Source organism: Penicillium atrosanguineum (assembly GCF_028827265.1).
Source record: "Penicillium atrosanguineum strain IBT 20685 chromosome Unknown utg000008l_segment0_segment0, whole genome shotgun sequence".
NCBI lineage: Eukaryota > Fungi > Ascomycota > Eurotiomycetes > Eurotiales > Aspergillaceae > Penicillium > Penicillium atrosanguineum.
Window position 1 is genome coordinate 1252538 of NW_026623140.1, and position 13458 is coordinate 1265995.

At 49.4% G+C, this 13458-nt stretch overlaps 5 protein-coding genes across 5 annotated transcripts; 2 read left to right on the forward strand and 3 right to left on the reverse strand.

Annotated features, from left to right (window-relative positions):
* Positions 1-358: 358 nt before the first annotated feature.
* On the reverse strand, positions 359-2050 carry N7443_009975 (flavin-containing monooxygenase; the record flags this gene model as incomplete). The annotated part of the gene is made up of 1 exon (XM_056890031.1): positions 359-2050. The coding sequence occupies one exon, from the start codon at positions 2048-2050 to the stop codon at positions 359-361; it is 1692 nt and encodes a 563-aa protein (XP_056736522.1).
* A 432-nt stretch (positions 2051-2482) lies between these two features.
* N7443_009976 (fungal specific transcription factor domain-containing protein) lies at positions 2483-4425 on the reverse strand (the record flags this gene model as incomplete). Its single annotated transcript, XM_056890032.1, has 4 exons — positions 2483-3611; positions 3662-4104; positions 4169-4298; positions 4346-4425. 4 exons carry the CDS (start codon positions 4423-4425, stop codon positions 2483-2485), a joined length of 1782 nt encoding a protein of 593 aa, XP_056736523.1.
* Positions 4426-5516: 1091 nt separating this feature from the next.
* Positions 5517-7394, forward strand: N7443_009977 (sugar porter family MFS transporter; the record flags this gene model as incomplete). The annotated part of the gene is made up of 7 exons (XM_056890033.1): positions 5517-5887; positions 5942-6023; positions 6076-6335; positions 6401-6548; positions 6597-6919; positions 6977-7109; positions 7158-7394. 7 exons carry the CDS (start codon positions 5517-5519, stop codon positions 7392-7394), a joined length of 1554 nt encoding a protein of 517 aa, XP_056736524.1.
* A 1906-nt stretch (positions 7395-9300) lies between these two features.
* Positions 9301-10773, forward strand: N7443_009978 (sulfatase family protein; the record flags this gene model as incomplete). Its single annotated transcript, XM_056890034.1, has 1 exon — positions 9301-10773. The coding sequence occupies one exon, from the start codon at positions 9301-9303 to the stop codon at positions 10771-10773; it is 1473 nt and encodes a 490-aa protein (XP_056736525.1).
* A 646-nt stretch (positions 10774-11419) lies between these two features.
* N7443_009979 (uncharacterized protein) lies at positions 11420-13180 on the reverse strand (the record flags this gene model as incomplete). Its single annotated transcript, XM_056890035.1, has 1 exon — positions 11420-13180. One exon carries the CDS (start codon positions 13178-13180, stop codon positions 11420-11422), a length of 1761 nt encoding a protein of 586 aa, XP_056736526.1.
* Between the last annotated feature and the right edge of the window lie 278 nt (positions 13181-13458).

The following is a 13458-nucleotide window of genomic DNA, read 5'->3' on the forward strand; positions in this document are numbered from 1 at the left end:
AGGTGGAGGCGAGCAGCTGCATGATACACACAGAGGGGCTAAAAATACAAGCTGATGTCATTTTTTAGTGAATGCCACCGGTTAGTAATCACCAAATTTACATCGTGAGGTGGAGTCTAGGGTGTCTTCGCTAACATCAAAGACTTGGCAAAAATTCGTGAGTAGTGAGCACTTGAACAAAAGGGGAAAATGAATAGCTGGGCAGACAGGCGTTGGGCCGGAGGACGACTATTCATAAATATGGAACTGAATTTACTTCGAATTTTGATCAATTGCTTCAAAAATAATCATATTTTTGATCAATCGCTGTGCATTAAAGTGCAATAAAATGAATTGTCTCAGATGGATACTAACTTGACTAGATATTAGATGTCCGGGGTGTCTTCGCAAAAGTAAAGCCCTTCCACCCAGCCTCCTTGCACTCAGCACATCTCCGACGGTACTCAACCGCAGACCCTGAGTAGCGCGCCACACTGCGAGCCGTCTTTCCCTTGATGTTCTTATTCACACCAGTCATCCAACTATCCACTTCGTTAGAAAGAGACCCCTTGCTGCACTCCACCACATGCTCGGTCCATTCGTCAACAGCCTGCTGCGTTGGCTCAATATACGAGTAATTGTTATCCTTGCAGTATTGCAACAAGTCAAGAACCACAGAAACAGCATGCTCAATTGTCCGGGGCGCATTGCCAAATGGCTGGTGGGGACCGAGCACCATGAACATGTTGGGCATAGAGCAGGCTGTCAGGCCGAGATAGGTCTGCGGGCGGTGATCAACCCAGACAGCTTTCTCGCCCTGCTTGGTGCCACTGGATCCTAGAAGGGGATGGCCTTCCTTGGCGTGCCACTCGATGGCACTAAAGGCTCCGGTGATGGCGTCGAAGCCAGTAGCGTAGATCAAGACGTCAAGATCATGGTGTTTTCCATCAGATGTCTGAATTCCTTTTTCGGTGATCTTCTCAATAGGGGTTTGTTGCAAATCCACCAGGTGGACATTGGGCTTGTTATAAACTTCGAAGTAGCCACTTTCGAGTGGCACACGCCGCGTACCGAAGCCGTGGCATTTAGGAATGAGACTCTCCGCCACCTTGGGATCGTGGACACGCCCTCGGATCTTGTTGGCCATGAAGTCTGAGTAGAGTTTGTTGGCTTCGCGATTTGTGTATGTGTCGCTGAATGTACCCAGCCACTTGGCAAATCCAGGTTTGGCGTAGATATCTTCCCATAGAGCGAGACGCTCTTCAGGAGTTACTTCCAGGGACTTGCGCGGGTCAGCCTGGTGCAAGAAACAGCTGGGAGTCTCATGGCAGAGTTGCCACAAGGCATCGTAGTTCTTCCAGTGCTCTTTCATTTGCTCTAGAGTAATTTCTTCATTGCGTAGAGGTGCAGACCAGTTGGGAGTTCTTTGGAAAACTGTCACAGATTGAACACTGGGCTCGTTCGAACACGCAGTAATAGTCTGAATTCCAGTCGCTCCGGTGCCGATGACGCCAACGCGCTTATTGGCAAAATCACGGCTGATATTAAGGTTTTTCGGCCAGCGAGAAGTGTGAAAAGCTTCGCCCTTGAAGGTCTCGATACCAGAAATTGCAGGCAGGGATGGCGAAGACAAGAATCCCATGCAGCTGATGAAAAATCGGGTCTGATATTGAGCACCTTTTTTGTCCGTAAACAGCCAAGTGCGGTCACTATCTTGCCAGTGGGCAGACTTGATACGGGTCTCGAATTGGATATCCTTGGCTAAATTGTGTTTTTCGGAGACGCGCTCGATATACTGGAGAACATCCGCCTGGGCCGCAAAAGAATCTTTCCAATACCATTCGTCCTGCAGCTCTCTGTCAAAGGAAAAGGCATAAGATAGAGCCTCAGTGTCGACACGGGCACCTGGGTAGCGGTTCCAGTACCAGGTACCACCGACGCTGTCGGCGGCCTCAAGAACTCGAATACGCCAGGTAGGGAAGCGCTTGCGTAAATGGTATAGACTACAGACTCCGGAGAGACCGGCGCCAATAATGATAACATCGTAGTTTTCGACTTGAATTGAGCCCATGGCAAGTTGTTCAAGAGTAGACTGTGTTAGGTTGATGTTAGATTGTGCGGATTGTCTACTCTAAGTCTTTATAGACTACGGCCTTCGATCGAACATGCCACGCATATTGCGTGTGATCATCGCAAGTATCACAGGTGAAAGAAAGCATCGGCGAAACCTGCTTGTTGATTGTCGTATCTTTGGTTTATCTCGGTGTTTCCCCGCGCTGCTCCACGTGACGGGTGGGCTTTCCCAAAAGATCAAAAACCATTAAGATAGGAAGTTCTAGTATGAACAAAGAGATTCAGGTTTCAGCCATAGAAGTTAAGATATCGGTCTTCGATTTCAGATATAATTTTTGAGTTATATAACTTCTCGATAGTACAAGGAAGACTCAATCTTATTCCATGCATCGGTGATCAACTGTCATACACATAACATAGGAAGATTCTATTAGAAAGGGAAGAGGAATGGATCCACTCCGGATTGGCCATCAGTGAGATATTCCTCGGTCCACGGGGCAATTCCACCGTCCAGTATATCCATGACCGCCAGATTTGCCGGGTCCCACGGGCCACCAAGGCCCGAAGCGGCGAGCGGCACCATGTCGTTCATTGACATGGGTGTACTTTCAGTAGCACTATTTGGGGCAAAATAAATTTGATCCATTCCAGGGAGCCCATTTAACCCCTGGAAGGAAGTGTTAGGATGTTGCTGATGTTGCTGAACTCTTCGTGGGGGTCTCTCAACTGCGCGAGCGCGAGCACGTGCTGCGGCAGCGGAAATTGAGGTATTAGTCGAGGGAGAAGTAGACGTAGATGATTGATCCTTTTCGTGAAGTGCTGTTCGAGCCATGCGGTAAATCGCAAGTGGGTTGAGCACGTTTTCTGGGGATTCTTGAACTGGGGATTCTGGAGCAGAGGGTGATTCTTCACTTTCATGAGAAGGCCTTGCGTTCATTGCTGTTCCATAGGGCATCTGGGGTTGGATACCTGCGGCTGCCATCATCTTTATGACAGAGAGATAACAATGCTCGGCCGTAGCAACAATTGCTCTCATCTGTAGGAGTGCTTCCAGATTTTTTTGCACCAAAGTAACTGTCGCGTCAACTTCATTCTGACTCATTCTGTGCGATGATTGCCGATTCAACTTCAGAAAGTGCAGCATGACCTTAGTGCTGTCGTGAGCAATGATGCATAGCCATGTGTCTGCCAAATTTTTGATTCCATGCCTCAAGGCCTCGCAAATAATACTCGAGACTTCGCGAGCATTTTCAAAGCAAGCCCTTCGACAATTTTCAAGGAACTCTTGTTGATCTGGTGGGAAGGTGATATCTTTCTGGATACGAAACAGTATCGGCATTCCAATGCGGTAAAGATCGACCAGTGTCTGGTGATAGGTGCACCAGAGCAGCGTCAAGGCACCAAGCTGTGATGATTCTTTACGAGCATAGATGGCACCGGGGCTCCACATTAGGCTCTGAGGGAGATTGTGTCTCCAGTGATCGAATTCCATGGTCAGCTGAATGAACTCCGAATCCGATTGCCAAGGCGGTTTTGAAGTGTCTAGCTGCTTGACGTAACTGCTCGCGAATTAGACAAACATTGATAGAAGCCTCAGATTATTACGAACCGTAGTACTTTCTTTCTGCTACTCACAAGGCGGATAAAGTAGGCTTCTATGCCCATGTTTTGAGCAGGAAATGAAGGAACATCGTCTCTGGATATGAAGCCGAGGACCTTCTCTTCTTCGAGAGTCTCCGTAATGCAAGGAACACCCAACGAAAAGTTATGACTGTGGCAGGGAAGCTGGATCTTAAGATCCCGATCTTCCAGTAATGTAAGCTGATTGACGCCACTGCCAACCCAGCTGTCCATGACATAGCAGCTCCACATTGACCTTCGTCTAGCTTCATTATCAACTGGGGATGACTCTGATTTGGCACAAAGCACATCGGCAGAGTTTTCCAAGTTCAACTGCAGTGCCTGTGACATTCTCGCCGTAATCCCGCTTAACATGAAAGCACTTGCATAGCTTCCGATTCGAAGATCATGATCGTAGAGAAGGATTGCGGCCTTGGGTAATCAACAAAATGTTAGTTTGACACCTTATCATGCTTTGATCAAAGGGGTGTCGTACCATCAACTTTTCCATGGACAGATCATCCAAGTCCACAAATATCCGCGCCTTCGCAATTTTGGCCCACTGGTTTCCAGCCGTCAAAATCGCCTCAGAAGATAACTGAGAGGTATAGTTAAGAGCAAGGAACCTGCATAAATGTCAGCATAGCCCTTTGAATCAGACCAAACAACGTACTTTGCTCCAAATGCGCAGATCATATGGAGAAGTGATTCATTGTTCCGATATTTCTCTACATCTTCGTCCAGTTGTTGCATGAAAGACGGCTTATGCACAAAGCCAAAACATCTCAAGGGATGTATGTGGGCAAAATACTCCTCAATCAACATCCAAAGTCTCTCTCCTCTTGGTAGCTCCGGAGCATGCAGCCATGAAACCGAGCTAGGTAGACTCTCAAAGTCTGGTGACAACGCTGTCTGATTATATTGTTCAGAGGACCTGCCAATCGAAATGCCGAGCCCAATATCACTGGAAGTACTGGTGCGCCGCGGGGACTTTCGTCCCTCTTGCCTTCGTTCTGAAATGTAAACACACTTCACACCTCTCCTTGAGCAACGTGAACAACTTGACCCTCCGGAGCATCTTGATTTTGCAACGCGGCATGCCTGGCAAGATTTAGATACTCGCTGGCGTAGAGTGCCTGCCTGAGTGAATTCCGTGCCACGATCACTCGATTTACGAGCCTTTGAACGAATAGCTGACCCCTGTCCCGGAGGCCCTGGACAGTCCAATCTGAGACGCTCACAATGCATGCACACTGGCCATGTTTCATCGCATTTCACTTTCCTCGCTCGGCAAAGAGTACATCCTAGGTTTGATAATCAGTTTAATAATGCAGAAAGCAAGAGCCACGCATGTCAATCTAACCTGATCGGGACCTCCTCGGTCCAGACGCATCCCCCTGTCTGGGAACAGGCTGACTGCCATCTCCACTCCACGACATACTGCCGGATGCCGGGAGAATGTCAGAGTGGAAGAGTGCGGCTCTCGCGTGGCGGCACTCGGCAGCGGTGGCCTGTGGCAGAACCCGCCTATTCTGGTCGCCACTGATTAGACTTCGCAACTCCTCTCTTGAGGCGCTCAACACTTTCAAGATATTGCTGTTTTGTGGACCAAGCTGCAGATGGCACCATTGTGCCCCTCATTGACGTACCGTGATCTCAGACGCGACCCCACGGCTGTCGCTAGTTCCCGGATCTCGCCTATACGAGCCGCGCGATTGGTTTGCATTTTCAGTTCTGAACGTGTGGAGTTGACATAAAATCCGGGGCCCCAGACCCTAAAGCTGCAATGAGGTAGCTTGCAGCCATTTTTTTTTGGTTTTCAGGGCCTTCTGCTTCTTGTCGTTATGGGGAAGCTCCCTGGTTTCAGCAATGTGTACCTCATCAGCGGGTTGACGACCGTCGGCGGCCTGATTCAGGGCTTCGACGTGTCAAGCATGTCCGCGATCATTGGTACGGATCAATACAAAACATATTTCAACAAGCCCGATTCAGTCCTTCAAGGCGGTATCACTGCAAGTATGGCGGGCGGCTCCCTTCTCGGATCGCTCTTCTCGTCTTGGACCAGCGACCGGCTCGGTCGACGCGATTCGCTTTTCATCGCATGCATCGTTTGGTTGGTCGGATCGACCTTGATGTGCGCCGTGCAAGATGTCGCGATGCTGATTGTCTCACGCATTTTAAATGGATTCGCTGTCGGCATGTTAACCAGTCAAGGGTATGAAAGCCGCGCCAAGCTTTGTGGGCCTTGCTAACTATACTCGGCTGCTAGGCCGATCCTGATCGCCGAAATCAGCTTGCCTCATCAACGTGGTCGCCTTCTTTCTTTACAGCAATGGATGATTACTTGGGGTGTACGTCAACTTGCCTCCCCAGCTAAACATATCGCCACTAATGCTACGCCAGATCCTGATTATGTATTTTATCAGCTATGGAGCTTCTTTCATGGGGAATAATGGTTCCTTTCGCCTTCCCTGGGGAATCCAGATGATCCCTGCGATTATTCTCATGTCATGTTTACCGATGATGCCCCGCTCGCCCCGCTGGCTCGCTTCAAAGGATAGATGGGAGGAGGCCACTGAAGTTCTTGCACGGCTTCACGCCAAGGGGAACATGCTCGATCCTATTGTGATTGCTCAAACCCAGGAGATCCGCGACAAGATTGAGTAAGTTTGAATTGAAAAACTCAACTGGAAGATGGGTGCGGGTATATACTGACACTGCTGTCAAGGCAGGAACGGCAATATCAAAGCTTGTCATGGCTCGAGCTCTTCAACTCTCGCAATATCGTTCGTGTCCATTGCGCTATCTTCACACATGTTTGGGCTCAAATGACTGGAACCAATGCCATGATGTACTATATTGTCTACATTTTCCAGGTAAGTGGTTGAAGACTTCAGATCTCAACAAAGACTAATTCAAGTCAGATGGCTGGCTTGACCGGCAACCAGACACTTGTTTCTGCTTCCATTCAGTATATTATCAACGTGGTCATGACTCTCCCAGCACTAATTTTCATCGATCGCCTACCTCGGCGCAAACTTTTTATCTTCGGAGCGCTAGGGATGGGTGTTTTTCAATTTATTCAAGCAGGTCTCATGGCTACCTACGGACATTCTGTTCCAGGTGGGCTTGAGGGCTCTCCCACGGTGACATGGAAGGTTACCAATTCCAAGGCATCGAAGGCTATCATTGCATGCTCGTATCTCTTCATCGCAACCTATGCACCGACCTGGGGGCCGCTTGGCTGGTAAGAATTTCTCGAAGTCCCCAATATCTATTTAAAGGTTATTGACTGTTCTCAAAGGGCCTACCCTCCTGAGATCATCCCACTGTACATCCGAAGCAAGGCCGTGTCCCTTGCAACATTCTTCAACTGGGGCTGCAACTTCGCCCTGACATTCTTCACGCCTCCTGGATTCCAGAACATCCAGTGGAGGGTAAGCTATGGCCTCCAATTTCTGATTGAAAAAGCTAACATTGCGCAGATCTACTGTGTTTTTGGAACCCTATGTTTTGTTGCAGCCATTCATGTGTTTTTCCTATTCCAGGAAACCGTTGGCAAGTCATTGGAGGAAATTGATGAAATATTCGAGAAACAGAGTGTCTGGGCTTTCAAGGCTAGGCAAGAGCCCAGTCAGCTTATAGCTGATATCGAGCAGGCTAAGGAAGACATCGGCATTGGCAAAGTCGGTGTGAGCCACGTCCAGACATCCAAGCCTTAATGAGTAGTCCGAACCAATTAGCCTGAATTTATATATTGCATCCACATAGTCCTTATGCCTGTATGTAATCCAGGGGTACGGCCCGATGGAGAAGATAGTTCTGGAGGGGCCTCTACACTTGACTTTTCAAATCCTTCTCGACAACATTTTAGACAACTCTCTCCTATTGCAAGGTTTTTATACCTCTATGTTCTTTTTCCACAACCACACTTTGTTGAATTTCTTCCAAACTCTGAAGACTGCCTATATAGGGTATTATGAAGGCTCTCGCCCTTTAGCTACTTATACACACTAGAACCAAAAATATGTGAGCTGCTAGAATTGACGACGACCCTTGGATCTGCATTACTTGGATGGGTAGTCCAGAGGGGCCTATAGCTGAAAATCTCGAAACTCGGTCAGAAAAGATGTTTTTCCGAGTTTCACTGTTAACAACCTAAACATATCAGTTATACTATGGACATAATTTCACTATCTAATCACTAGAATATTTGCACAAGAAAAATATTTTCGACATCTACTAAGAGTTGAGGCCTCAGATCCTACCCCTATAGGGTAGTTCCAATGTTAGATCTCTCTCTCTCTCTCTCTCTCTGTGTGTGTGTGTGTGTGTGTGTGTGTCAGTGTGTCTCCAGGCTATATCCACATTGATTAACCCATGGATAATTTTGATGAGTCTCAATACTAGAATTATTGTACACTTCGTCACAACCTCGATTCATGCTATATCCATACACTGTCGGTTGATCCATCACGTTATCCAAATATATCACTCCGGCCTCAGGACTCAGGACGTATTTTCTAAGCTGTACAACCACATCACCCTCCTCTGCCAGACTAAACTATACGTAGGCGGTAATCTAAGGGGGCCATTCAGCTTTTCCGACTCTCCGCTAACTAAGTTGCCCTGTGGTGAAAGCACACTGCGAGATTGGGGCATAAGTCTCATCTGGTATAATCGCTACGTGTCCTAAAGAGGTATACCAATTCGTCGAAATGCTTTGAAATCCACTTTCCAGAGAGCGTGATAACTACGGCCTTTTTCACCGCCACGAAGGGCATTGAAAGAACCAAGCACGGCGTTTCTGCCCTTCACAAATCTCGGACTCCGACGCCATGTCGAATCAACTTGTGTATCTTGAATATTTGGCAGAGGCCAACATGTCTGTACCGTCAAATCGAATAATAACGGAATGGCAACTAAATATGAAGCCCGATGGCTAAGAATTGTTGGTTTGGAGGAACATAGATCGACCACGCACTCCGAAATCGTCTGGAGCTCTTCTATTCCCCCCGGATACCGACACCATTCCAGATATTGTTCAATGAAGCAGTCCAGATCATGCGTAGACCATAGCCAGTGGTTTGTTGCAGCATTATGGATCTGGTGGAAGAGCTCAAGTTTCCAGAGGCCTCGATGCGTCCGATAAGTCTCGATCCATGATGGTGGATCAACATCGAATTGGATAAGCTCGCCACCTTTGGGTGGTGGAAGTCTTCTATTCACCCAATCCACAACATTGGCATCGGAAGCCATAGGACGGCGGGGCTCTACGGACTCGAGATGATTGATTAAACGAGCCGTTGAAAGCTTCCTTCACTCGGGGAGATATTTGTTGAAGACCGTCCAAGCTGGTGAAGTCGCAGCAAGATTCGAGAATCTGACAAACAATTTCGGTTGGGAATTTGGCAAAGGGATCCATCTTCGGCGCGATTGATAAATTGATGAATATTGTGAATATCTGTTATTATGTCTCCACTATTCACTTTGGAAAAAGCGACACCCGAAGCGAGATCCGTGCATTTTGCGCCGCGCGCCTTCGCAGTAGCCGAGACCCGTGGCGGATCGAAGATAAGTATGCGGGGAACTGTATTCAATCCTTGAGATGATTTCCAAAGAAGTCTCATGATGGCGAAGAAGAACATTCTTTTGATGATCGCGGATGATCTGGGCAAACAACTGGGCTGCTACGGAAACACCAAGATCCAAACACCTAACCTAGACCAGCTCGCTGCTGAAGGCACCCAGTTCGATCAAGCTTTCACGAGTACCGCATCCTGCAGTGCCAGTCGATCGGTCATTTATACTGGTCTTCACACCCACCAGAATGGACAGTATGGTCTACACAATGGACGTCACCATTTCACCACCTATGACCATGTTCAGACTGCGCCAGCGCTATTCTCTGCGCATGGCTATCACACTGGCCTGATCGGCAAGGTGCACGTTGGTCCTTCTCAAATCTATCCCTGGGATATGCGTGCCGAGAGCGATAGTCGCGATGTTGCTTCTGTTGCGGACCAAGCAGAGGCTTTCTTTGATAGCTCCAAGTCTAAGGAAAAGCCTTTCTTCTTGACCATTGGATTTATTGATCCCCACCGCGATCTTACTCGTTCTGGGTTTGGAAATACTGAAAAGTACGACCCGCGGGTGAAAAAAGTTGAATACAAGTCCGAAGATGTCCAGATCGAGCCTTTCGTCAACGATCTTCCTGGTGTACGATTCGAATTCTCTGAATATTATCAGTCAATTTCCCGACTCGATCAGGGTGTTGGAATGGTTCTGGACGGACTCAAGAAGAATGGAATGAGTGACGACACCCTGATCATCTTCATGAGTGACAACGGTCCTCCCTTCATCAACTCTAAGACAACCCTCTACGACGCAGGCGTCTGCCTGCCGCTCCTCATCAAGTGTCCGGGCACCGACTCCGGCGTGGTAAACCCAAACATGGTCTCCTACGTGGACATTCTTCCCACGCTCCTCGACTGGGCCAAGCACCCTAGCCCTGAACATCCCGCTCGCATAGGCCGCTCTCTACTTCCCATCCTATCCAAATCATCACAGCTAGACGCCTGGAGCCGCGTATTCGGCTCGCACACCTTCCACGAAATCACCAACTACTGGCCAACACGCTTCATGCGCAATCGTCGCTTCAAGTATCACCGCAACATTGCCTGGAGATTGGATTTCCCCTTCGCCGCTGACATCTACGGCTCTTTGACGTGGGAGGATATTCGTAACTCCGAGGCTAGCCCTAAGATGATTGGTTCCCGTCCTCTAAAGGATTACTTCTTCCGCCCTGCTGAGGAGCTGTATGATATCCAGGCAGATCCTAATGAAGTCAAGAATTTGGCTAAAGATCCTGAGTATCAGCATGTTCTGAATGATATGCGGACTGCTACTGAGGTATGGCAGCGTCGGACTGAGGATCCTTGGCTGTATCGTGATGGTGTCTCTATGCTGTTGGTGAGACATCATCTTGGTGCCGGACTGGAGGTTCCGGACCGGTTTGATTTCGATGAGAATGTTCCTGGGAGCAAGGGCCAGCCGATTTTTGATGGTAAGCTTGCTTGGGGTGCAGCGGTTGAGAATTGATTTCTCTACGGGGCTGTTATTTTTCTGCATCTAGGTATTGACGTAGTCTGTGTATTCAATGGAGCTGATTCCAAAGTTGATGTGATTACCTACTTGTATTCATCCACTCTCATGTGCTTATGAGAACCTTGGAAACTCAACATTATTTTGCAAGCTGCTTATCCGTAAAGTAGATCAATCCTCGTTTTGTTTCTTCCTTGCAAGGCGTACCAGTTCCTTGGCAACGGTCTTGTAGGCATTCGTGCAATTTCGAACGAACATTGGCAGTATATCAAGCATGATAGCAATAATCCCATCTATTGCGCTGCAAACCGGACAATTTCGGAATTTTATAACTACCGATCACACTGAATCAAGACGATCCTGGTGCCTACATGTAGGCTTTTTGGCCTCGTAAGGAATCCTCAGTCAGAGATCATGCTATAGATGGATGCGTATAGGCAGTAGACGAGTAGAGACAGATAATAATGTGTAACCCGAGAAGAATCCAAAACACCGATCAAATCGAGAAAAATGGCAGATGACCAACCGAAAGCGCAAACCACCAACCCCATCATCGCCATCAAAATGTATAGTTTCTCTCCTCTCCATTGTGTATAAACGCAACCAAATAACCCCAACGTGATTCATATGAACATGTAAATAATCAAACTTCACCCCAAACGCCGAGGCCAGCTCCGACACCGACACCAATGGCACTATTGCTCTCCACACTGCCACCAATATCCCAGTAGTTCCTACTAGATCCCGTCAGCGTACGATGGCTCGAGACAGCTGATAGCTTGCTCTGGCTCGCGCAGCTGGAGCCGGGGCGGCGGAGATAGGGCCGAACAAGAGGTGACGAGACGCCGACAGGACCGGATATGTGTGACGCGCGGCGAGACTGTGTTTGAGAGCGGGAGTGTGCGCGGGCGACGAGGGGGTGGTGTTGACGGATGATAGCGGCTCGACGGGAGGGGTCTTGAGTATGGCGTGGCGAAGGGTTTGAAGTGAGTTTGTCGTTGGACATGTACCCACGGCGACTGAAGCGCGTGCGCAGGTAGCGGAAGACCATCATGACATCTAGGCCGTGTTCCCAGTATTCTTGTTCTTGTTGGGCGCGAGTAGACTCGGAGACTGGGTCGGGGCCGGGTAAGTCGTCTTCTTCAATGCCCCACTGTGCTTCATGTTCACGATTCGTGTCACGAAGTGTAGGCATGAAGTGCGGGGATGGCATGGAGTCTGCTGTTGTATTTGCGGAGGTTTGAGCGGTAGACTCGGATTTCTGCAGGATATTGCTCTCTGCCAGCCGATTGAGCGGCATGCCTGCATACTCGCTCGAGACGTCCTTGGTCATCTGGTAATAGGTAGAGAATGCACCTGGGTGCTCGCAGAGCTGATGGACCAGAATACCCAATTCGTGGGCGATTCGTTGAAGGACGCGAGACTGCCACAGAGGCGACTCTCCTTGTTCCGGCTCTGGTTCCCGCGCCAGCACAGTCTCCATGTTTAGATCTTCGGAGTTCTCCTCGTGAGGTTCTGCGTCCAGCGGCAGAGACTCGCCAAAGATAATGGACAGCAAGTTCTCGTCGATACCGATCAGATCGCGAATGACTTTCCGCGTGATGCGTTGCCAGAACGACTCGTCAATCTCCAACTCGCCTTCCGGCGCAGCTTCCTCCTCCAGAGAAGAATCTGCGATATTAACCGGGGAAATATAATCTATAGAGCGGGGAACGTTTGACTGGCTTCCACGACTGGATCTTCTCCTCTGGGTCTCGCGTTCGATTTCCTGCATCAACGCCCGGCTTTGGTCCATCCTCCATTGCTCGATTCGCTGCCATCGGTCCTTTTCGACGTTCGTCTCACCCTCATCGACCGTGTCCAAGTGTCGTTGGACACTTGAATGACGGCGATGTTGGGAGTAGCCATACGGACGCCGTTGGGGGTTGTATTGCTCATGCTGCCAGAGCTGGTCTTGAACCTGCTGGCTGGAAGCTTGAAAGCTACCTAATCCATCATGTGCTGGCAGCATCGCCGGTGGCCCTTGGTCCGCCCTGGCAGGGGATACAGGGGAGAATGATGGGGCGCGGAAAGCATGGAGACCATCATCCAGGCTATCCAACTCGGTACCATCTTCATCGAACTGGTCATCTAGGGCTTCCTCGTCTTCCAGTTCGTCCCCTGGGCCAGCAGCGGAGCGGGTCGCGATGCCAAATGAACCAAAGTCGCTCAGTCGTGAGGCTCCTGCGGTGCGGTCTGTGGAGGTCGTGTGGGTTGGGGCGGCCGGAGAGAACAGGACCCATTGTGCGGTATCTTCTTCGCGCTGCTCGGTGGAGGATTCAGGTATTTCAATCGAGGGAGGTCTTTGCGGGGCCGAGTACGAGGTTCTACGGCGGGGAGCCTGAGCTGGTGCACGGAAGGCCATGTTGGAATGCGGTGCACGCGCAACCCGATAAGCGGTTCGACAGAGGTTGGTTCTTCCCCACGAAAAGAGACCGCCGATGCGGCCAGGTATGAAGGGTCAGCCGAAGACCCAGCAGCACCTGAGAAAAGGGATTCAAAGTGGCGGGTATGAAAGCGCGGTTCCAACAATAAAGAGGGACAGGGCGTTCCTAAGGTTGGGTGGATGATGCGTAGATAAGTGATAAGAGGTGGAGTTCCGGATGATGCAACCGGCGGTATCGGACCACAGTTTCGTGTAAA